The 22,964-nt window shown below is 40.7% G+C and overlaps 1 protein-coding gene across 3 annotated transcripts in view; it reads left to right on the plus strand.

Moving 5' to 3' along the window:
* SLC9A9 (solute carrier family 9 member A9) overlaps positions 1–22,964 on the plus strand; it is a 720,836-nt gene that overhangs the window by 93,696 nt on the left and 604,176 nt on the right. For all 3 annotated transcript variants that reach the window (XM_027765886.1, XM_014593185.2, XM_006162296.3), the window contains exons 3-4: positions 8,478–8,555; positions 10,358–10,434. In XM_027765886.1, the coding sequence (XP_027621687.1) occupies positions 8,478–8,555; positions 10,358–10,434 (155 nt within the window). The remainder of the gene's footprint in view (positions 1–8,477; positions 8,556–10,357; positions 10,435–22,964) is intronic.

A 22,964-nucleotide genomic window follows, 5' to 3' on the forward strand; every position in this document is an offset into this window, starting at 1 on the left:
GTAACCTCCTGATGAACTTCAGAATTAGACTTGGTGCTGTTCCTTCCTTCTCTTGGAAGTCTTCAGTTATTTCTATGAACATATGTCTGGGTTCTTCCTTGCCAAATACTGGTACATTTATGAGATAATATTTAAAACTTCTTCTTGTGAACATATTGGTATTTTTCTCTCCCCCACATTGTCTTTGCGAATGAAATGCTAGCGTTCAAAATCTCATTGCTTTCATAAAACATACATAATGATTTCATTTTAGAGCCTCATGCTTGTCCCAAAGTATCCATGCCTTCTATCAAAAAACTACATGGTATGACTTTTATTTTTATTTTGAGAGATTTTTGCTATAAGGCGTGTGCACGCACCAGAGACAGACAGAAAGCGAGAAATCACCCCCCCCCCAGCCCGGGAACAGGGTATGGCCACACCACAATCCCTTCTCCTCCATTTTCCTCTCGGTATCTTGGGCAGGCGTGCACACATGCTAAGTGTGAGTTCTAAGTCACCATATTCAAGATTCAAACCATAGTTGACTATGTGGGAGTCCGGCAATGGAACCATAATGCCCTCTGCTGGTCTGACTTTGAATTTCTGGTAATTCTCTATAAATGTACTGTTCAGTTACCACTGGTCACCAGTGTTAAAATTAAAATTTCAGCCTTTCGGTTATACTAGCTGGCTTTCGGTGCTCAACAGCTCACGAGGCTAACCACTACTACAGTGTAGTAGAGGGACATTCCCATCCTTGCCAAAAGTTCCAGTGGGCGGTGATGGTCTACAAGACCTATACATATCTTAAAAGACTAATGAAAATGTATCAGCTGGAATATTTTTAGATTTCTGTTGTTCCTATTCACCCCTTGTTTTGGTCCCCCACCATATAATATTGAATTTTGTTTTTTTAATTGCTGGGCCTTCAAAACAGCCTCTCAGCGGAAGCCAAGATTTGAACCCAAAGTCTGAGGAAAATAACATGTGGAATTCCCATCTGGAGGTTGGTACAGCGGCAGATCCAGCCATTTCTGAGAAATTGGAACTGGGTTTGGAGTTACTCCCAGAACTCTGATTTAGCAGTTCCGAGGCTTACAGCAAGTCTGAAAGGAACACAAATCTGTTTTGTATATACAAATAAATCCTCGTGTGCTGCGTGCCATTCTCAGCCTGCCAGTTTCATCTGGCTGCTCCAGGAAATATAATTCAATAGCCCATCAGTTAACCTGCATGTGGGGAATGGGGCATTCTGATTATTGAAATGTTCTGGTTGAGTGGCTAACCTGATTTTTGCAAGAAAAAACTGCCGAGGCAAGGGGTTTTTTCGTGCAGGAGGTGGTGCCACGGACTTTCTCTCTTCCAGATGATCAGAGCTTCGCTGCTCCATCCCTGCAGTACTCAGAAATGCACCGCTGTGCTAAGCCATCCCCAAATGTGACTGATACGGCCTCAAAGAAGTCTTATAAAATAGATGAATGAAGATGCTTCTGATCATCTTAGAAAAGAGTAAATTAAGGAGGAACATTAAGATCGTGGGTCAAATTTTACATAGTTTTGTAACCTTCAGCAGTTCTTGACATCAGGGTACTTTCTTCAAATAGTACAACTTGAAAATTGTCCACGTGTATTATTTTCGTTAGTAATAAACACATGTTTACTAGATGTTAGGCAATGCTGAAAGGGATTTACAAATATTTATTTAATCCTTATAAACAACTTATAATCAGGTACCACACTATTATGTTCATTATAAAGATTAAAAAAATTTGAGGTTCAAAGAGTTTCCAGGACTGTCCAAGTCAATGACAGCGTATCTTTAGCAGCTTGGCTTTGAGTATTCATGCCCAGTGTCATGCTATTAATGATACTGTACCAGATCATTTATAGAATAGAAGGAATCTGGATAATTTGTAGAATAAAAGGAACCTAGGTCATGAGTTGAAAATATATACTTGTCTTTTAACTTACTGCCTCACTTTTCTTTCTTTCTTTCTTTGTTTCTTTCTTTGTTTCTTTCTTTCTTTCTTTCTTTTTTTTTTTTTTTTTTTTTGAGAGGTTTTTGCTATAGGGCACGTGTGGTTGCCTGGAAGACAGAGAGACAGAAAGTGAGAAATCACCCCCAGGTGGGATGGCAATGCCACAGTCCTTTCTCCTCCATTCTTCTCTCAGGACTGTGGGCATGCACGCACATGTGCCCACTGTGAGTTTCAAGCCAATGCATCAGGGACTCGAACCGCAGTTGATCATGTGAGAGTCCAGTGCCTTAACCACTACACCACCTGCTGGCCCCAGGATTCACACTTATTTTTGGAAAGTGACCTTGAGGTAAAGTGTGTAAAAGTCATATAGTAAGAGGCCTACTTGGTTTACAAGTCTACTTACAAAAATAACTCTTCAGAAAGGTTTAATAGAAGGTTTGTTTACCCTGTGTTTCAGGATGCAGGATGTTAGAGGATGTGAGAAAATAGCAAGCTTTGGAGACAGAGTTCCATCTGCAATCCCAGCTCCATCATTTAGTGGCTACCTGACCTTAGTAAGTCAACACCTCTCCGAGCCTTAGTTTTTCCCATCATAAAGTGGACTTCACTGTTTGATCCCCGAGCCTAGCACACAGCCAGGGTTGATGACCTCATCGCCGAGTCTGGGACAGAGTAGACCCTTGCTAAGAAAACTCTCCTCCTTTCTCCTGGCTGACCTCTCTCTTTCTCAGGTGTGGTCACAGGTAGTACCCTGATACTAACACACAACCTTGGCTTTGGATAAGCTGAGGAAAGTCTTGAGAAAGCTGAGTGATGTTCTCACAGTGAGCACTTCGCAGGCGCATTCTCCAAATAGTTAATAAACTGAAGTGTATTTAGCCGCAATCAGGTAATGAACTAGCGTCTATGTGTAGAAACGAATGACTATAAAGACTACTTTTAGCAGAAGACATTCACTTCTTACGGTGAAACTAGAGTAACACAGGTAAAACAATATCTAGATAACAGAGCACAGGGACCATGGCCTAGTCAGGAGTAGGGCAGGATAGGAAATAATTTGTTATTCTCTTTGTTTCTCCATGAAGAGCATGATGTTAGATGCTCAGAGGTAAGCGTTCATGGCAGACTAAACCTGAGAAATCTTACCACAGCCTCTGTTCCTCCAGAAGGGAGGGCATCTGTGGACCCTAGGGCAATGGCTGATGGGCCCAGGAATTATCACCTTCCCAGTGTCAGCCAATCTGTGGCCAGTGCCCAGGAGACCCCCAAACCAGATATAAAATAAAGCTGAGCTCATCACATCCTATGTCACATGGCATGGATGTGAATCAGAATAAACTGATGTTGGAAAGCTGGTGGGTCAGCAGACACCATACGAGCAAGTCCATATGGTTAAACAGTGCAGAGAATGCAGCAGAGTGCTTGGGGTCAAGGCTGGCAGTGACCCGCCCGAATGCTCGCTGGTGTACAGGTCCTGGCCTGCACAGGTATCTAAGTAGGTGTGGAAGAGGGGACCAGACAGAGTTGAGCAGTCCCTCCCTTCTCTACCTCGCCTTTCCCACATGTTAATTAGATTAGCAGAGCCGAGGGGCTAGGATGGGGAGTAGAGAGGAGAGACTGACAATGCCCACTTAGGCCCAACCGAAAAGTATAGCCAAGAGAGGCTTTTCTTAATTTTTATTAAATAATCTTCACTCATAATGTGGTTAAGTATAATTCATTTTATTTTAATAGAGTTGGCTCTCAAAAGTAATTTTTTCTTTCCAATTGAGCAAACACATATTGAGTAATGGATTAGGCACTGAGAAAGATGGGGCAGAACTGACTAAGGCATCATTGTGACCCCTAATTAGCTCCCAAGTTAATCAGTAATCATGAAACCAATACTCATGTAAGGTGTGTTAGAAACCCAGATGCAGGGACCAACAGATAGCGTAATGGTTAGGTTGCTGGACTCCCACGTAGTCAACTGCGGTTTGAGTCCTGGACCTGGTGGCTTAAAACATGCCAGGCATATGTGCGTGCATGCCCAAAATCCCAAGAGGAGAATGTGGAAGAAGGGATTGCCGTGTGGCCATCACTCCTGGGGAATGATTTCTCTCTCTCTGTTTCTCTTTGTCTCTCTGATGAATGCACGTGTCCTATAGTAAAAATCTCTCTTAAAAAGAGAAAGAAACATAGATGCAGGGGGCCAGCAGGTGGCATGGTGGTTTAGGCACTGTACTCATACATGGGCTGACCACAGTTCAAGTCCTAGATCTGACAGCTTGAAACGTACATGTGGTGAGTGTGCATGCCCAAAATCCTTAGAGGAGAATGGAGAAGAAGGGATTGCAGTGTGGCCATCCTCCCTAGGGAGTGCTTTCTCACTTTCTGTCTATCTGTCTCTGTCTCTCCAGCAAGCTCATGGCACCTATAGCAAAAATCTCTCTAAGAAAATAATAATAATAATAATTATAATAATGACAATAAGTAAAGAAAAATAAATAATTCTTAAAAAAGAAACGGATGTGAGAGACAGAGAAGAAGGTGGCATTGGCTACATGGGGTGGGAGGAATGGCTTCCAGAGGGCTTTTTGGGTAAGTGGAAGTTTAATGATAAGCCTATAAAAATTGGCAAGTGGGAGCCAGCTGGTGACACTAGTTGAGGCAGCTGGATCCCACATGGCCAACTGCACTGTTCAAGTCCTGGACTCAGTGGCTTGAAAGACATGGTGGGTGCGGATACATGCATGCCCAACATCTTGAGAGGAGAATGGAGAAGGGACTATGGTGTGGTGGTGCTCTCTCAAGCCCCCGCACACCACCCACACCATCTCTCCCTGGTGAACACTCGTGCCCTATAGCAGAAAAGTTTAAAAAAAATAAAGTTGACAAGTGGCACGGATTAGCTGTGAAAAACTCTTTAGACGGCTCAGCTAAAAAGGTACTCCTGGAAAAGTACAAGTACTTGGAGAAATCTGCACTAATCGGTGGTCCCCTCTACGCCATCTGCTGTCCCCTCACCATCTGTACAATCTCCCATTTCTTGGCAGCAGTGGCTTTGGCTTGGGTTTACTTGCACCCTTCCCAGAGTCCAGGCCTGGTGTGCCTTCATGCCTCGTAGCCTACATTGTGATGCTGGGTATTTCGACCTTCTATACCTCCGATAAGGTGAAGAGTGTCTTTCTTGTGGGCCACGAGAAAGGCCCTACAGGGAAGGATCCCGGTGGTGACTGGACAGTCCTCTACTCAGACGGCGTGATGGTGAATACACCCTGAAACCGACCTTCATCCGCAGGAAGCCCAGTTCACCAGGCCCATTGAGTTTTTGACCGCAGTGGGACACTGTCATGATGGCATATGCACCTGGGATATCCGACTCCATGACAGTCTTGCCACAGACAAGAAGTAAAATAGCCCTGTTTTAAAAGCAGCCCACTTCCCGCTGGATCGCGCTAAGTTACCAGGTTGGGATGGGAGCAGCACTTACCATGGGTAAAAACAGTAAAAACTGTTCAGAATGTCCCTATTTTGTCCCCAAGTGTAATCCATTCTGGATAACTGGGATTTTCCAGAACAGCTGTGAGGAGTTTTAGTTGTGTTGTCTGGCTGGGGCCTCTGTTGTCTGCTGAAAGCATTGTTCTGTTTTGCTTTTTTGGAAAGTGTTTTTGCTAAAATCCATATAGCTTTTCCCTTTATATCTTTTGTACTGTATATAGGGTAACTATGTCGTGCCACATTTGAAGACGCAGTTTTTTTGTTTGTTTGTTTGTTTGTTTTTTGGGGTTTTTTTGCTATAGGGCTCATGCACTCACCAGAAAGACAGAGACAGAGAGACAGAAAGTGAGAAATCACCCCCCCGGGGGGATGGCCACACCACAGTCCCTTCTCCTCCATTTTCTTCTTGGGATCTTGGACACGCATGCACCCATGCCTGGTGTGAGTTTAAGCCACCGGGTCCAGGACTTGAACTGTGGTCAGCTACATGGGAGTCCAGTGACATTGCCGTTACGCTAGCTGCTGGTCCCCGAAGATGCAGTTTTAAGATTTGCTAACTAGGTGTTCATCCCTGCTTCAGAGCCATTTCACGGAGGGATTCAGAATACAGCTTCATGTGTGTGACAGCCTTCCTTCACACATCATTTTTGTATGTGTATGTACATCTGACTTGGGAAAAATAAATTAGAAGCATAGCTTTTAAATTTGCTTAAAACGGACCATCTGCCTGTTACATTCTGTGCTATGAACTGACTTAAGCAACCAGTGGCAATTTCGGTTTTATATAGTCTGTGTTTTCCACTATCATACCCCTGTTCATTTGTGTCCTTTTATCGATTCCTATTTTCTAAAATTTTTTTTCAATAAAAGGCGAGAAGATGCTGATGGTGGGGGGAGAAACAGAAATGTTACAAGGGAGGATGCAAAGTGCCAAAAAAACACAGAAAAGGGAATGGTCAGTGTGGACCGAGGAATCAGCTAGACTTCTTAGAGTAACTGTTGGGATCCAGAGGTTAGTTAGAATTGAGGCTCAAAAGGAGAAAGTGACCAGCAGATGGCTTAATGGTTACGCTGCTGGACTCCCACGTAGTCGACCACGATTTGAGTCTCAGACCCGGAGGCTTGAAACCCACGCTGGGCATGTGTGCGTGCATGCCCCAAATCCCGAGAGCAGAGACTGGAGAAGGGATTGCGGTGTGGCCATCTCCTCTGGGGGGTGAATTCTCGCTTTCTATCTCTGTTTTTCTCTGTGTCTCCAATGAGTGCATGTGCCCTGTAACAAAAATCTCTAGAAAAAGGGCGAGGGGATTGTAAATGATAAACGTAAGTGGCACAATCTGATTTTGATTTGCTAGGGAGAGAAAGCCTCAATGGGGAAATAGTGGCCCCGTGTGAGTATGACTAGAACAGAAGGAGAAGGGATCGAGAGGATAAGGGATGGAGAGAAACGGGGAAAGAAGAGAATCTAAGCAGACTTTAGAGACTAAATAAATTTTTTGTTTTCAGATTACCCAGCAAAAAGCAAATATTTGATTCAAGAATTTCTATATCTGGTTTTATTGTACTTTATATGAAGACTTTTTGACCCAAACATTAACATCTAAGCGAAAACCAATAAAGAAATACTAGAAACACTCATTTTCATTTTCAAATATGTTCTTCCATGGATCTGGAAAATATGTTAAATTTGGAATGGAATAAAATAAGGAAAATGAAGACCAAATTTCCAATGGTATTTTATTTAGGGAAAATGTTACATAAAGCCTTGTCAAAAACCAAAACAATTGAATACTATGAATTTCTTTGATTAGAAAAAAAATCAAAAATACTTAAAATACAAGTAATAGTGGACCAGCTTTGTAGCACCAATGACTCAAGCAAATCTGGATCCATATGGAAGGTCCCGGGTTTGGTTCCCTGGTTGGCCTGCACGTGCCGGGCATGTGTGCTCATAATCCTGACTGGCTAGAAGGGCTGCGATGGAGGGAAGGTCATGATGTGACACCCTGCTGAGAGTGCTGCTAAAAAAAGGTCTCGCATGCTCATGACAAAAATAGCTTTTGAAAAAAACATAAGTAATGAATAGGGACCAGCAAATGGTATAATGGTTATGTCCCTGGACTCCCACATGGCTGACTTTGGTTCGAGTCCTAGAGCCAATGGCTTAAAACTCACACCAGGTGTGTGTACATGTGCCCAATGTCCCGAGAGGAGAATGGAGAAGGGGTTGTGACATGGCCACCATCACCCTCCTGGGGGACTGATTTCTTACTTTCTGTCTCTCTCTGTCTCTCTAGTGAGTGCATGCTCACTATAGCAAATATCTCTCTTAAATACACACACACACACACACATATGTATGTGTGTATATGTATATGTGTGTATATATGTATATGTATGTATATATGTATGTATATATGTGTGCATGTGTATATCTGTGTTGGTATATATATATGTATATATGTAATGGATAATCAAAATCAAAGAAACTATTTTTTTTCTCAGAAAGACTTCATTGAGATTTTGTTGTTTGAAGCTATAGGCTGGAAGGATATAGACTTTTTATTTAAAGTATTACTTTATGAGTCCTTATAAATTTCCAAATTTGGATTTTCTCCTATTTTTACCTCTGCTGCTTTAGTAGTGTGTTATTGTGCTTCGTACAACCTTAACAAAAATGACTACAACTGCTTTTTTTGTTTGTTTTGTTTTTGGAGAGGTTTTTGCTATAGGACACATACACTTGCCAGAAAGACAGAGACAGAGAGACAGAAAGCAAGAAACCACCCCTGGGGGGGAAGGTGGGCATGCTGCAATCCCTTCTCCTCCATTCTCCTCTCGGGATCTTGGGCATGCATGCACACGCGCCCGGCATGAGTTTAAGTCACCAGGTCTGGGACTCAAACTGCGGTCAACTACATGGGAGTCCAGCGACATAGACATTACTGCTGGTCCTGACTATAACTGTTTTTGAAAACACATTTTCCAAGGACCCAAAAGCGTTTCTAACTGTTCTTCTATCTCTTTTGGCAGATGACATTTGATCCAGAAATCTTCTTCAATGTTTTGCTGCCACCGATTATATTTCATGCGGGATATAGTTTAAAGAAGGTAAATACATTCTGATTATTTTCTTCTTTTGTCATGAAATAGCTTTACCAACATGAATGAAAACAAAAACAGTTATTTTGTGGGTTTATCTATTTGGTGAGAATATTCATATCTTAGATTATGTGATACAGATTCAAATCTGTTCTGCTTAGACTTCTTCTGAATTTCCTCTCCCTAATACATGGGTCTTTAGCTACAGGCACCTACCAAGCCCTTGAAACATGGCCAGTCTGAATTGAGATGCTTTAAAGTATAAAATGCACACCAGATTTTAAAGACTTTGTATTTTTACAAAATGTTAAGTATTTCAATACTATTTGATGTTAATTTCATATAGACATGATAGATTTTTGGAGATCTTGTGTTTGATACAACATGATCAAACTTCATTTTACATTTTTTTTTTTTTTTGGAGAGGTTTTTGCTATAGGGCGCGTGTGCTCGCCAGACAGAGAGACAGAAAGTGAGAAATCACCCCCCCCCAGGGGAGATGGCCACACCGCAATCCCTTCTCCTCCATTCTCCTCTCAGGATCTTGGGCACGCATGCACACACACGCGCCTGACGTGAGTTTAAGCCACCGGGTCCGGGACTCGAACCGTGGTCGACTACGTGGGAGTCCAGCAACATAGCCTTTACGCTAACTGCTGGTCCCACATTTTTAATATGCCGTGAAACAATTGTAAGAAGACATGCATGGCTTGTCCAATATTTCTGCTAGACAATATTATTCTAGATGATTGTAACCAAAGATGCTGTTTGTTTATTAACCTTGGGTTTATCCATCAGGCTGAAAATCCCGGATGCCTTGTTAATCTTCAACTCTTGGTGCTCACTGAGAAAGAGTCTAGTTTTGCAGGGTCTGTGCACCTGCCTGGCATGACTTAGGCATAGCCTGCCTACACAGTGATTGTAGATTTGTCATTCACACAGTTGAAGGGCTGCCGTTCATGGGAGGTGTTGAGGCTCTGGCCTGCGTGGTTTCAGAGGCAGAGGTCACAGGGCTGTTGTTCTGCTGCCTGCTGGCACGCTGGGGGATTCCTGGAGCTCTCCTCCAGTTGGCCTGCTGTCTCGTGCTGCCAGGCGCTTACTCATTACACACCTGCCTTTCTCGCGTACTCCAGGCTCCCTCTTGCTGTCAGTTCTGGCTACTCAAATCCCACTTAAAGAACTGGAAGGGTGTTTTCCTCAGTAAGCATTTGCAAAGATTTAGAAGGCTGAAATTATTCAGGTCATCCTTCCTCATCTCCAGCCCCATTATTAGGCATCATTTTCTATCTGATTTATTAACATAAAGCAGATTTTTATAGGTTCTCAAAGTTTTGTGTCATCACATTCAGAAAACATCTGAAAGCAGACAAGTCAGAGATCTAGTAAAAGTCAAAGGGCGACTTAAACCTCTTAACATAGTCTTTTTTAGAAATGCTAAATAGGTCACATTTACAAGAAAACTTAAGAAGTATCTCATCTATGAATTGTCCCAGAATCCTGCACGGACAAGGGCTGATTCTTTCTCTCTCTAGGCCCATTTGGTTCTGACAGATGTCTCTCTGACCCCTATCCTGTCATTTCCCAGACAAGATTTTTCTTTTTTCCTTTTCTCTTTTCCTCTGTCTTTTGCAGTATAAATGAGCCAAGTCTCATCAATATAATAAGGCCAGGAAATGTTACAAAAAAACAAAATTTACCTACGTGGTGAGGAAAGGGAGGGACTGTGAAATGCATGCATTTATTTTTATTTCCTATTACATTAAGAAAAAAAATGCTGATATACCCTGTAAAATATTTCTTTTTCTCCCCAGAGACACTTCTTTCAAAACTTAGGATCTATTTTAACATATGCCTTCTTGGGAACTGCCATCTCCTGTATCCTCATAGGGTAAGTGACATTTGGAGGAGTTCGGGGTGGCTGTGGGGTTCGTAATCTGTAGGAGAGATCGCATGCTTCCTGGACTCACATTCTGGGTGAATTCTCTTTTTTCAGTATATCACATCTTTACATATTATCCCAACTGAATACTGAGGTTTACATGTCTTCTGACAAACCCAAGGCTTCAAATAAAAGCAAACTAGAATTGGATTACTGGATTTTTTTTTCATAAATTTTGGCTTTACAGATTAGAGAATGTAGATGGCTAGGCTTGTGTCCACTGTATTCTTTTTTTTTAAGCTTGAATAATGCTCACTGCATGCTTCTTCCATCTTTGCAAGACTGCGTCTGTATCTGACAGGAGTACAATAATAACCATGTGTCAAGGGTTTTGTTTTTCACAAGGAACATAAGACAGAAGGCTAAGGCAGACTTATCCCAGTATCAGCAGAGTTGTCTAATGCTGGGAGAGTCCTGGAGGTGATACACTACAGGATACAGACTTTTTTCTTCCTCACTATGTTTGATTGGTTATGCTGCTGAACTCTAAGTCAAACTATATAGACTCTGGTTTGCAGCTCATCATAAAGCAAAATGTGATCCACAATGGCGGACCAATCCAATTTATTTATGATCCTATCCGGTGCATTAAAGCTCAACTGCAGAAAATCTGCCCAGCTGCTGTGGCTGGGCTGATGTAGATGTCTTAACTTGTCTGATACTGCCAGCTCGATCCTTGGTTTCTACTGTATCCGGACATGGGTAAGTGTATGTATGACACTAATGCAGAAGCTAATGCTGAAAGCACACACCAGTCACCTCTGGGCCTTCTCGTATGAAGCGTTTGGCCATTTATGGTCTAGTACCACTTTTCCCTACGATCTACCCCTTTTATGATGTAGATTTTTAAATTTCTAGATCCTTATATATATTCTACTGTTCTCTAACCCTGCACTGATACCACACTGTCCTAATTACTGTACCTTCACAATAAGTCTTTATGTTTTATAAAGTAATACATGAGGGGTATTCTTCTTCATGAGTACTTTGTCTATTATTGTTTTTCATATGAATTTTTTCATACATGTTCATGAGCATATCATTTTTAATTTTATAAGCGCTTACATACTTTGTTTATATTTTTACACCTTGTAACTACATTTCCACGTATTTCCCTTAAGAACACACTTGTGCATGAACACCAGGAGACGTGTGTAAGTATATTAATAGCAGCACTATTCACAGGAACACACGCCTGGAAACAACTCTGATTCCATGAACAGGATAGGCAAATAAATTCACCCAACATAATGTTACACAGTAGTGAAACACAATGAAATAATGTCACCTGTGGCCCGATGGATGGATTTCAGAAACATCATGTAAAATCAGCAAATCGAGTAAAAGTACATGCAGTAAGGCAGCATTTTCACAATGTTCACAAAACATCGGGATTGAACAGTACTGTCTAAGCACGCAGGCATGTTGATATGAGGGCCTATGTGTAGAAAGTGAGAGAGTCAAAAACTCAAAATCCATGGGCATATTTCTGGAGAAGAGGCAAACAAATGACATGGACAGATGCAAATGGGAGGGAACAGTTATTGGTAATGTTCTGACTTGGGAGCTGGAGTGCATTTGCAGGTATTCAACCCACGACTGTAATTTATAACTTGCATATGTCTTCTATGTAGTCTCTCGCCTGCGTTTATTTTCATATTAAAAAGAAAAGAAGAAGAAGAAGAGCAGGTGGAAGGAGTTCTTTGATAGATGAATGAAACTTTGCTTGATGATGTTGCTGTCTTCCCTTTCTGGGAACCTCGATTCTTCTATTGTTTCTCTCTGTGTGAGTTTTAATCAGAACAGAGAAGGCTGGCAGGCAGCCGCAGAGAGGAAGAAGTGCCAATTGTGTATTTGCCAGTGTCGCCGGGTTCATTCTTATCAACTACAAAGCTCCCATGTTTTTCCTCTCTCTCCTATCTGTCTTCACCTCTTTCTTCCTTCTCCCCTCTCCTTGCCAACCATGTTTTTTGTTGTTGTTGTTTTTTTGTTTGTTTCTTGTTTTTTGTTTTTGTTTTTTTTTTTGTTTTTTGTTTTTGTTTTTTTTTTTGTTTTTTGTTTTTGTTTTTTTTTTTGTTTTTTGTTTTTGTTTTTTTTTTTGTTTTTTGTTTTTGTTTTTTTTTTTGTTTTTTGTTTTTGTTTTTTTTTTTGTTTTTTGTTTTTGTTTTTTTTTTTGTTTTTTGTTTTTGTTTTTTTTTTTGTTTTTTGTTTTTGTTTTTTTTTTTGTTTTTTGTTTTTGTTTTTTTTTTTGTTTTTTGTTTTTGTTTTTTTTTTTGTTTTTTGTTTTTGTTTTTTTTTTTGTTTTTTGTTTTTGTTTTTTTTTTTGTTTTTTGTTTTTGTTTTTTTTTTTGTTTTTTGTTTTTGTTTTTTTTTTTGTTTTTTGTTTTTGTTTTTTTTTTTGTTTTTTGTTTTTGTTTTTTTTTTTGTTTTTTGTTTTTGTTTTTTTTTTTGTTTTTTGTTTTTGTTTTTTTTTTTGTTTTTTGTTTTTGTTTTTTTTTTTGTTTTTTGTTTTTGTTTTTTTTTTTGTTTTTTGTTTTTGTTTTTTTTTTTGTTTTTTGTTTTTGTTTTTTTTTTTGTTTTTTGTTTTTGTTTTTTTTTTTGTTTTTTGTTTTTGTTTTTTTTTTTGTTTTTTGTTTTTGTTTTTTTTTTTGCTGTCCCTTGAGACAGTGCTTGGGCTGCTGAACTCTGTGACTCCATTTGCCGTAGCTTGCAAAACAACAGAGCTCGGGAAGCTTGTTGAGTCAGACTAGAAGGCCCGATGCCTCCTCTCTGCATTCATTTACTCCCTGTATTCAGAGCTGGCACAGTCATAGCTGTCACTGGTGTCAAAGAGAAAAATAAATATATCTCTGCCCTGACACAGCCAAATAAGAAAAAATAATCTCTAATCTGTCAAGTACAGCCTGAGCTGCTTAGCAGTGTGGCTTCTCATATCCATATCACAGCATGCACGCATTGTATTTCTGGCAGTGGAGAGAACCGTGCAGTTTATAGGGGGAAAAAAAACAAAAGGTTGGATGGAGGGAACTATGGGGAAACCAGAAATGTAGTTTGGAGGTAAACACAGTGAAGTTGTCAGGGCCATATGAGTCTATGCATTATTTACAATCTAGTCCTTCTAGCATGACCTCAAAGATTTGGAGATACTAAGGACAGGACAGGGCAGAGATAAACAAGTTCTGGGGGCATCAAAAAAGGAAGCGAATAAAGCATAAATCCAAATAAGGAAGAGAACTGTTTAAAAAAAAATGCTGAAAAATGATGTATAAGATTATTGTGGTAAGAACAATGTTTAACAATGAAAGAAAAATGAATAAAAAATAATCATAAAGGACCATATTCTGAAAAAGAATTTATCTGAGAAATTTTGTTATTAAACTCCTCTTTTCTGAGGAGTTTAACTATGAGATTTGTTAAAAAATGAAATAGGCAAGTCTTGGAATCACCTAGTTCACCTTCATTCTCAGTACCCTGAAGCACAAAGTCAAACATTTTTTTCTCAAATTGGCCAAAATGGAAGAGCTACACTAAAAGTGGCACACACACACACACACACACACACACACACACACACACTCTTCCATTCAGATAAAAGGTTAAAAAAAAATGAGAGTATATCAGTTACCTATTACTGTATAACAAACTACACCCAAAATTTAGTGGCTTAAAATAACATATGACTCAGCAGTTTTGGTTGGGCTCAGTTGGATAGCTCTTTGGTTCTCATTTGAGGTTACTCATGTGATTACGGATATCTACTGACTTGACTAGAATTGGATCGTCTAAGATAAGTTCATTAATCTGTCTGGAAGATTGTTCTGACTGTTGGATGATTGATTTGGGGGGCATAGGTGGGATGATTCATCTCTATTCCATGTAGCTTCTTGTTCCCAAATAGGGGAACTGTGACTACTTTATATGATGGTCTCAAATCAGCATTCCAAGATGGTGGGAGAAGTGCAAGGCCTCTTGAGGCCTAGTCCCAGAAGTCAGGTGATGTTACCGTCAGTGCATTCTGCTGATCAGATTATCACAGGACAACTGACATTCCCCACATAGGGAAATAGGCTTCTTGCTGGGATGTGTGGGAAAGTCAGTTTACAAAGAGATACGTGTATAGGGATTATTATAACTGTCTTAGATCGTTCAGGCTGCTATAACAAACTATTATAGACTGGGTACCCTATTCATGAAAGAAATTTATTTCTTACAGTTCTGGAGGCTAAAAGTCCAAGACCAGCATGCTAGCATGGTCAAATTCTGGTGAGGGCCTTCTTCAGGATTGCAGAGGGCGAATCCTCGCATGGTAGAACAGAGGCCAGAGAACTCTGTGGTATTTTTTCAGAAAGCACTAATCCCATTCATTAGGGCTCTACTTTCATGGCCCAGTCACCTCCCAAAGTCCCCATCTCCTAATACCATCACACTTAGGATTCCAATATCCGAATTTGGGGCAACACTACCACTCATCCCATTGCTGAGGCCATCTTTGCAAATAGTGTACCACAGGAAAGAACTATAAAATATCTTCAGCGCTAATAAACGTCTTCACTAGAAAATAAAACTTAGAACCTGGTAAGAAAGCTATGACTACAGAAGTAAAATATGATAGAGAATAAAGCGAGCCATTAAGGGGTTAACTAACCAGCCTTATTCATCGAACTCCCTGATATTCCAAAACTAGTGTATGGTGATCACCTGTCCTGATGGCAACAGTGATTTCTTCAGAAGATTTAATAATGGTCTATGCTTGGTATAAAACTTTTATGGAACATATACATGAAGTTCAAAGAAGTAAGGTAGACATTATGTCTGACTAAGTTTTTTATGCTACCGAAGCAAAGGGCATTCATGGAAAATTGACCCCTTTTCAGCTACAGTGGGGAACTGTGAAAAAGGTTTATTTCATTTGAGAATTTCAGTTGCACTTTTTACTGCTAGTGATGCAGAAAATGTGGAGTTGCGGCCGTGTCATCTGTAATTGCAGCAACGTCTCTACTCAAGGGTCTCGTCCGTGGCTGCATTTCCCTTGTGAAGGGCTGTTCTCTCAAGCCTGGTTTGCATTCGTGTTGGTCTGGCTAGTAGCAGTGTTTTGGGAAAGGGTGGAGGTAGAGCTTTGCGTGGTGGAAGCTTGATCTTGGCAGCTTACTCACTTTGCTTGAATAATTTCAGAAGAGATAAGTTTCAGGAGCCGTACCATATGGCTTTTCTTAGACTTTTCCAGGGACTTGAAAAATGACTTAAAAATAAAAACCCATGACACTATCATCCAACTAGAAACTACACCTTTGCCAGCCTGGTCACCCTAACTGTGTATTCCTCTCCATTCTCTTTTCCTTTCCACCTTCAGAGGTAAATCCTATCTTGAATTTTATTTATAGATTTTTGGGGGGAGCTTTATAAAAATAGATTATACTCTGTGTTGCCCAACCATTACCTTTTCCCCTCATTTGTGATTTTTCTAAGCTTTATCTGTGTTACAGTTTCTAGGTGTAGTTCATCCAGTCATTAGTAATATGCAACTGTGAGAGCATTCTACGTTTTACTTATTTTCAAACTGATCTAGTGATGAGCGTGTAAGTGCTGTGCAAGGGCAGAGCTGTAGAAGCACACACAGGGGGCCTGAACAGGCTTCTGAGAACTTACTTCTCACCTGAGGTGGTACATTTTATTCCTAAGGAAAGAAACTAGGCAAAGATCTGGAAGAAAACCTCCAGGCAGAATGGGTGGCATGTGGGAAGCCTGCAGCAAGGTGGAGCCTCAGGCGTGTCTGCCATTCAGGGAGGAGAGTATGGACAGGAAGCCACAGGAGATAAAGATGTGAGGAGGATGTGTCAGCTCTGTACTCGGGACCTCTGCTCTGGAGTCGGGACAGGACTCTGTAGACTTTAGGAGGCTAAACAAAGGATAGGTACTTTCTAAAACTCATGCTTGAGGGTCAGCAAGTGGCATGGGGTTAGGGCACTGCGTCCCCACATGACTGACCACAGTTCAAGTCCCAGACTCAGTGGTTTGAAACTCATGCTGGGCACATGTACATACATGAGAAAAATCCTGACTGGAGAATGGAGAAGAAGGGATTATGGTGTGGCCACTACCTCTGGGGAGTGATGTCTTACTTTTCCTCTTTCTGTCTTTCTCTGGCAAGTGCATGCATTCCTATGACCAAATAAATAAATAAATAAATAAAGCTGAGAAGGAGAAACAAAGTTGTTCTGGCTAGAATATGCAAATAGATATAAGACCACTAATATCGGAAACAAGAGAACACTCAGGAGGTGATGGGAGTTTCACCATCGAGGCCCTTTGGTTGGGCTTGAGGTCAAAAGCTGTTTGGATGATAGAACTGATAGGATGGGGCTATTGATCTCATTTAGAGAGAGAAAGGCAACATGAGTGAGTGGCAATTTTCTGCCTTTGACCATTGTTCACTGTGGATTTGCCTGTCAAACAGAGCAAATTTGGATTTTATGTGCTATCTCCTTTCATCTTTGTCTCCTGTTCCCTTCTGGACTTTACCTCTTAGTTATCACCCCATCACTTAAGTAAAAGTCTGTAACTATTACTATACTGCCAACTGAATCAATACATTAATGAAAATATATGAGAAATGGATTTCCTTTCATTGACAGAAATAGTAGAAATAATACAAGTCACAATAAGAGCTAGGTTCTTAAAAAGAGAGATTTTTGTTCACCACAGAGGGACAGAGACAGAAAGCAAGAAATCACTTCCAGGGGACAGGGAGCATGACCATGTCACAGTCCCTTCTCCTCCATTCTCCTCTCGGGATCTTAGGAACACACATATACATGCCCAGCTTGAGTTTTGTTTTCTCTTTCAATAATAATTATTTAATTTAACTTTATTATTTATTTATTTTAATTTGACCAGAGAAGGACAGAGTGAGAGAGAGGGAGAGGGAAACTGAGAAATCAAGCCACCAGGTCTGGGACTTGAACTAGTCAGCCATGTGGGAGTCCAGCACACTTAACCACCATGCCACCTGCTGGTCCCCCAGCATACGTTTTAAGCTGCCATTTTCAGGATTCGAACTGCAGCCAACTATGTGGGAGTCCAGCAATGTAAGTGTTACGCCATCTGTTGGTCCCAAAAACTAACTTTTAAGGTGCATTTCTGTGTGCTTGGCCCTAAACTGACCATCATGTGTTTGTTGCCTCATTTAATCTTTACAACAAACAGTAGAGATAGATAGTTCGATTATTCTCTTTTTATAAATGAGGAAACTGAGGCTTAATTTCCTTAGGTAATTTTCCCCCATGCGTGACCAGCTCTAGAGCTTGTACACTAAACTCACTATTGCAACGTAAATCCTTGGACAGCAGGAGCACTGAGAGTGTATTAGAACTGCAGCCTTGGGCCTCACCCAGACCTCCTGAACCCTGATCTGCATATTAATAAGAGCCCTCCTCGGTGATTCATAGCACATTAGTATTTGCTTTGCTGCACTCCCAAACCTAGTGGAGAGATTTAATAGCTTACTTGGGATTTAGTAAGGATGGACGGTAGGAGTGGAGATCATTTTAACCAGCATCTAATTCGTATTATCCAGGCATCATTGAAACTAAACCAAATTAATTAATCTTATAATTCATATCCACAAGATTTATATGGCTCTCTGTGCCTATGCACATGTCTGGGTCAAAAATTGTATGTGTATTATGTAGAAGGTAATTGGTAGAATTCTGGTAGGGAGGATTACAGAACCATCACAGCCAGAAATGCCCAGCGTTCTGGTCTAAGGATTTTTAGCACTTTCAGTGTGGGAGGTGCTCAACCTGATTTAGCGATTACACTCTGTTGTCATTAAAATGAAATGGCCCAATAAAATGAAAAGAAGTCGATCTTAACTATAGCACTGAGATACTTTATTGCTCTATTTTACTCTTACTTACTAATTCCCCACTGCATGAGACAGACAGAGCTGTAAAGGAAGTTTCCAATCGGCTAACTACATGAGCAAAAGATTCACGAATATGAATAATGACATCACTGCTTAGCACAGTGAGCGATTGTAACCCTGAAAGTCATTGTTACTAGATGGTCGGTGTCTACAGTCTTTATTTTCGTAGGCTCTTGACCATTTGCGGTGTGCTCGCATCTCTTTTCTCCCGAGTGTAATGTTTTGTTTTTAGTTTTTGAAGTTCATTTATTCCTTTCATGAGCAAGAAAGAAAGAGCAACCCCCAGTAGGGTCTTGATGCCACAGTCCACCCGGAGCCTTAGCCAGCAATGCATGCTGGGCACCTCAGGGAAGTCTCCAGACTCGAACAAGGAACCTTCTTATGTGGAAGTACCTCACAGAACACTGTGTTTTACCGCTGTGCTACTGTCTGCCTCTTGTTCTCATGTGGACTGGATTTTTCTTGGAAAAAAGATTCCTTTGCCAAACAGATTACTCAGTCATTTCCTCAGTTTGTCAAGGCTATAGCATGACTTGGTCTTCCTCCTCAAAGACGCTCTACAAAATATGAGGATTATTAACTGCATGGATGGCGGCTTCTTGCACTTATCAAGCATTTATGTTGTGCTAGCCACTGCCGTTCACTTTATGTGCATTAATTCCATTCACTCTCCAATGGTCCATTTAAAAACTCTTTATCATAAGAATATGTATTCTCTATAAATTTCTCTCCAATTTTCAAAAATAAAATAATTCTCTAATTTATAAAAAAATATTAAAGACATTAGCAACGTATTGGCTGATCTGGAAAGTCATGACACATTTTTGCATAGGAAAAAGACGTGATGACTTTCCTAATGACCTAATATTTTTATAGACAGTTATAGAAGAGGCTCTTTCCAAACATTTTGTTAATTTACATTAGAAATTTAGGGGTCTTAAGAAAAAAAAAAAAGTCCATGTGGAATATGTATAACATAAACAGTAAACCTTAATGCAAACTGAAGATTTTAATTAATAATAGTGTATCAAAACTGGCTTATAACTCATAACCTATATCATGCTAATGCAAGATGTTAATACAGGAAATGAGGTGAAGGGGTATACAAGGACACATTTCGAGTATTTCTGCTCAGTTTTTATATAAACCTGAAACTACTAATAAAAAAAAAAAGAAGTTTGTTAATTAAAGAAAGAATGTTTCGGGTCAACCAGTGTAATGATTATGGCAGCTGGATCCCACATGGCTGACTGCGTGATTCAAGTCCCAGACCCAGCAGCTTGCAAAACACACAGAGCATGTGCATGTGTACAAGCCCCAGATCTCCAAATGAGGGAGAGATGGAGGGGAAGAGATTGTGGCATGACCGCCCCCCCCATGGGTGGTCCTTTCTCACTTTCCTTCTCTCTCTTGCATGTGTCCCTGGCAAATCTAAAAATAACAATAAGAAGAAAGAAAGAAAGCCCACATTATACGTATTTGACACAATCTCTTTCTTCGATAACAAATAGAAGGTGGTGGATATTTCTTGTGACCCTAGTGGTTCAGTACAAGGTGAAATTGGAGATACTTAGTCCTTCTGTAAAGCTAGGAACTCTTTCAGGGTCAGCAACACTCAGAGTCTATGTGTCTTGTTTCCATGGTAGCACCTTGATTGATATGTCTTCTACACTTCATCTTTGTACCAGGGGACCTAAGGATATCACTAGAAGCTGGACTCTACATGGCTCTTAAGAAATATTCCCTCCCCAGACCAGCAGTTGGCATAAGGGCTATGTTGCTGGACTCCCATGTAGTCGACTGCAGTTTGAGTCCCAGACCCAGTGGCTTAAACTCACACCGGGCACATGTGCATGTGTGCCCAAGATCCCAAGTGGAGAATGGAAGAGAAGGGATTGCAGCATGGCCATGCACACTGGAGGGTGATTTCTCGCTTTTTTTCTCTCTCTCTCTTCTCTCTCTCTCTTTCTGGCAAGCGCATGCACCCTATAGCATAAACGTCTCAAAACAAACAAAAAAAGGAAATATTCCCTCTGATTAGCCTCAAGTATATGGTATACCCTTCCCAATACCTGAGAATATGTGTTATGAGGATAATGCTTTCTTAATTGCCCAGGTTTATTTCTTCTATGTTATAGAATATATGTTAGCCTTCCTGAGGGTCTCATTTCTTTTTTTTTTTTTTGGAGAGATTTTTGCTATAGGGCGCGTGTGCTCGCCAGACAGACAGAGAGAGACATAGAGACAGAAAGCGAGAAATCACCCCCCAGGGGGGATGGTCACGCCGCAATCCCCTCTCCTCCATTCTCCTCTCGGGATCTTGGGCACGCACACACACGCGCCCAGCGTGAGTTTTAAGCCACTGGGTCCAGGACGGGAACCACGATTGACTACGTGGGAGTCCAGCGACATAGCCATTACGCTAACTGCTGGCTCCCATCATTTCTTTAAGTGTCTAAACTGTGAATAGCAAGGTCATGGTTGGGTAAAAGCTCTCCTGAGAGTCTGCTTACTATAGGGTCAATCCCTAATTGACTATGATTCAATATTTACACTTCCAAAGATCATTTTCTACATGGCTGTAAAACCTTCATTATATTTTTAATTAGCATGTAACATGCCAGTGTTTTCCTTCCTCTAGATACTAGCCGTAATTCTATCACCTGTTAGTAATTGATTCTGTCTGGTTTTTATTTATTTATTTATTTATTTTGCCAGAGGTCACAGGTATTCACTAGTGAGTTAGAGGAAGTGAGACCATCCCCCATGGGGGATGGTCATCCAGCAATCCCTTCTCTTCCCTCTCTCCCTTCTTTAGAATCTTGGGCATGCATGGTGTTTTTCAAGCCACCAGGTCAGGACTCAAACTATGTTTGCTATAGGGCGCGTGTGCTCGCCAGACAGACAGAGAGAGACATAGAGACAGAAAGCGAGAAATCACCCCCCAGGGGGGATGGTCACGCCGCAATCCCCTCTCCTCCATTCTCCTCTCGGGATCTTGGGCACGCACACACACGCGCCCAGCGTGAGTTTTAAGCCACTGGGTCCAGGACGGGAACCACGATTGACTACGTGGGAGTCCAGCGACATAGCCATTACGCTAACTGCTGGCTCCCATCATTTCTTTAAGTGTCTAAACTGTGAATAGCAAGGTCATGGTTGGGTAAAAGCTCTCCTGAGAGTCTGCTTACTATAGGGTCAATCCCTAATTGACTATGATTCAATATTTACACTTCCAAAGATCATTTTCTACATGGCTGTAAAACCTTCATTATATTTTTAATTAGCATGTAACATGCCAGTGTTTTCCTTCCTCTAGATACTAGCCGTAATTCTATCACCTGTTAGTAATTGATTCTGTCTGGTTTTTATTTATTTATTTATTTATTTTGCCAGAGGTCACAGGTATTCACTAGTGAGTTAGAGGAAGTGAGACCATCCCCCATGGGGGATGGTCATCCAGCAATCCCTTCTCTTCCCTCTCTCCCTTCTTTAGAATCTTGGGCATGCATGGTGTTTTTCAAGCCACCAGGTCAGGACTCAAACTATGTAACTGGCCATGTGGGCTCTAGCTGCCTTCACCACCACGCCACTAGCTAGCGCCTGTCTGGGTCTGATATACAGCTTTTCTTTCAATGTTTCCTTATGTATTTATGTGTTTAGTTTTTCCTACTGATTTTGTATAACTTGGCATTTCATCAGTGCTCTCTCATCTATCCAGGCAAACCTGTGGCTTCTAACATGTAGATAAATTACTTACTTGGTTCTGAAGGTGATGCTTTTCATCTGCAGGGAAAAGGTGTCTATTCTAGGTTACAAATTTAAAGCCTCCGCTGAAATCAATATCCTGATTATTTAACAAGTTATCCACTGTGCTTCACGGGGCTCAACACAATTATAGCCTTATCCCGGCAGAAGAAAGTAAGAGTGTAAAAAAGGTAAACATTATCCTCTGAGAGTGAAAAGCAACTGGAGACTCCTCTGGAAAAATGTTAAGTCGTTACTGTAGTTGGCACATACTTCAAGAATTCATTGCAGTTTAAAATGGCCTAAATGCTTATATAGAAAGGATCTTCTAATGTTAGAATATGAGCAAAATGTGCTATTTTTATAGCTCGTTCCTGTCCTGGCAGAGTGTTTTCACATAGGTTTTTATATGTGTATTTCATAACTGCATGAGATAAGCAGGGACAGGATTATCCTACTTTATGGATAAGAAAACCAAAGATTAAAGAAGTTGAATTACTTTTCTAAACACTGTTTGTTAGTATTTGTCAACACTGGGAATCATATCTATTTCTTCTGTTAATAATTCCTCTATCTCTGCAAATGCTCTTCATGCTGGGATAAGGGCCTACCCTACCCTGCAAACCTTCTCCTGTCAATCACTTAAAATAATAAGAATGATAGACGTGATAAATAATAATAGTATGCTATGTACAGTGTATGGGTATACATACACAGATACCCTCAGCACTCTCATTTTCTTTTTTGAGAGGTTTTTTTTTTTTTTTTTTTTTTTTTTTTTTTTGCCAGAGGGAAAGGGGACAAAAAA

Source organism: Tupaia chinensis, unplaced genomic scaffold, assembly GCF_000334495.1.
Source record: "Tupaia chinensis unplaced genomic scaffold, TupChi_1.0 Scaffold139833_1, whole genome shotgun sequence".
Classification (NCBI taxonomy): domain Eukaryota; kingdom Metazoa; phylum Chordata; class Mammalia; order Scandentia; family Tupaiidae; genus Tupaia; species Tupaia belangeri.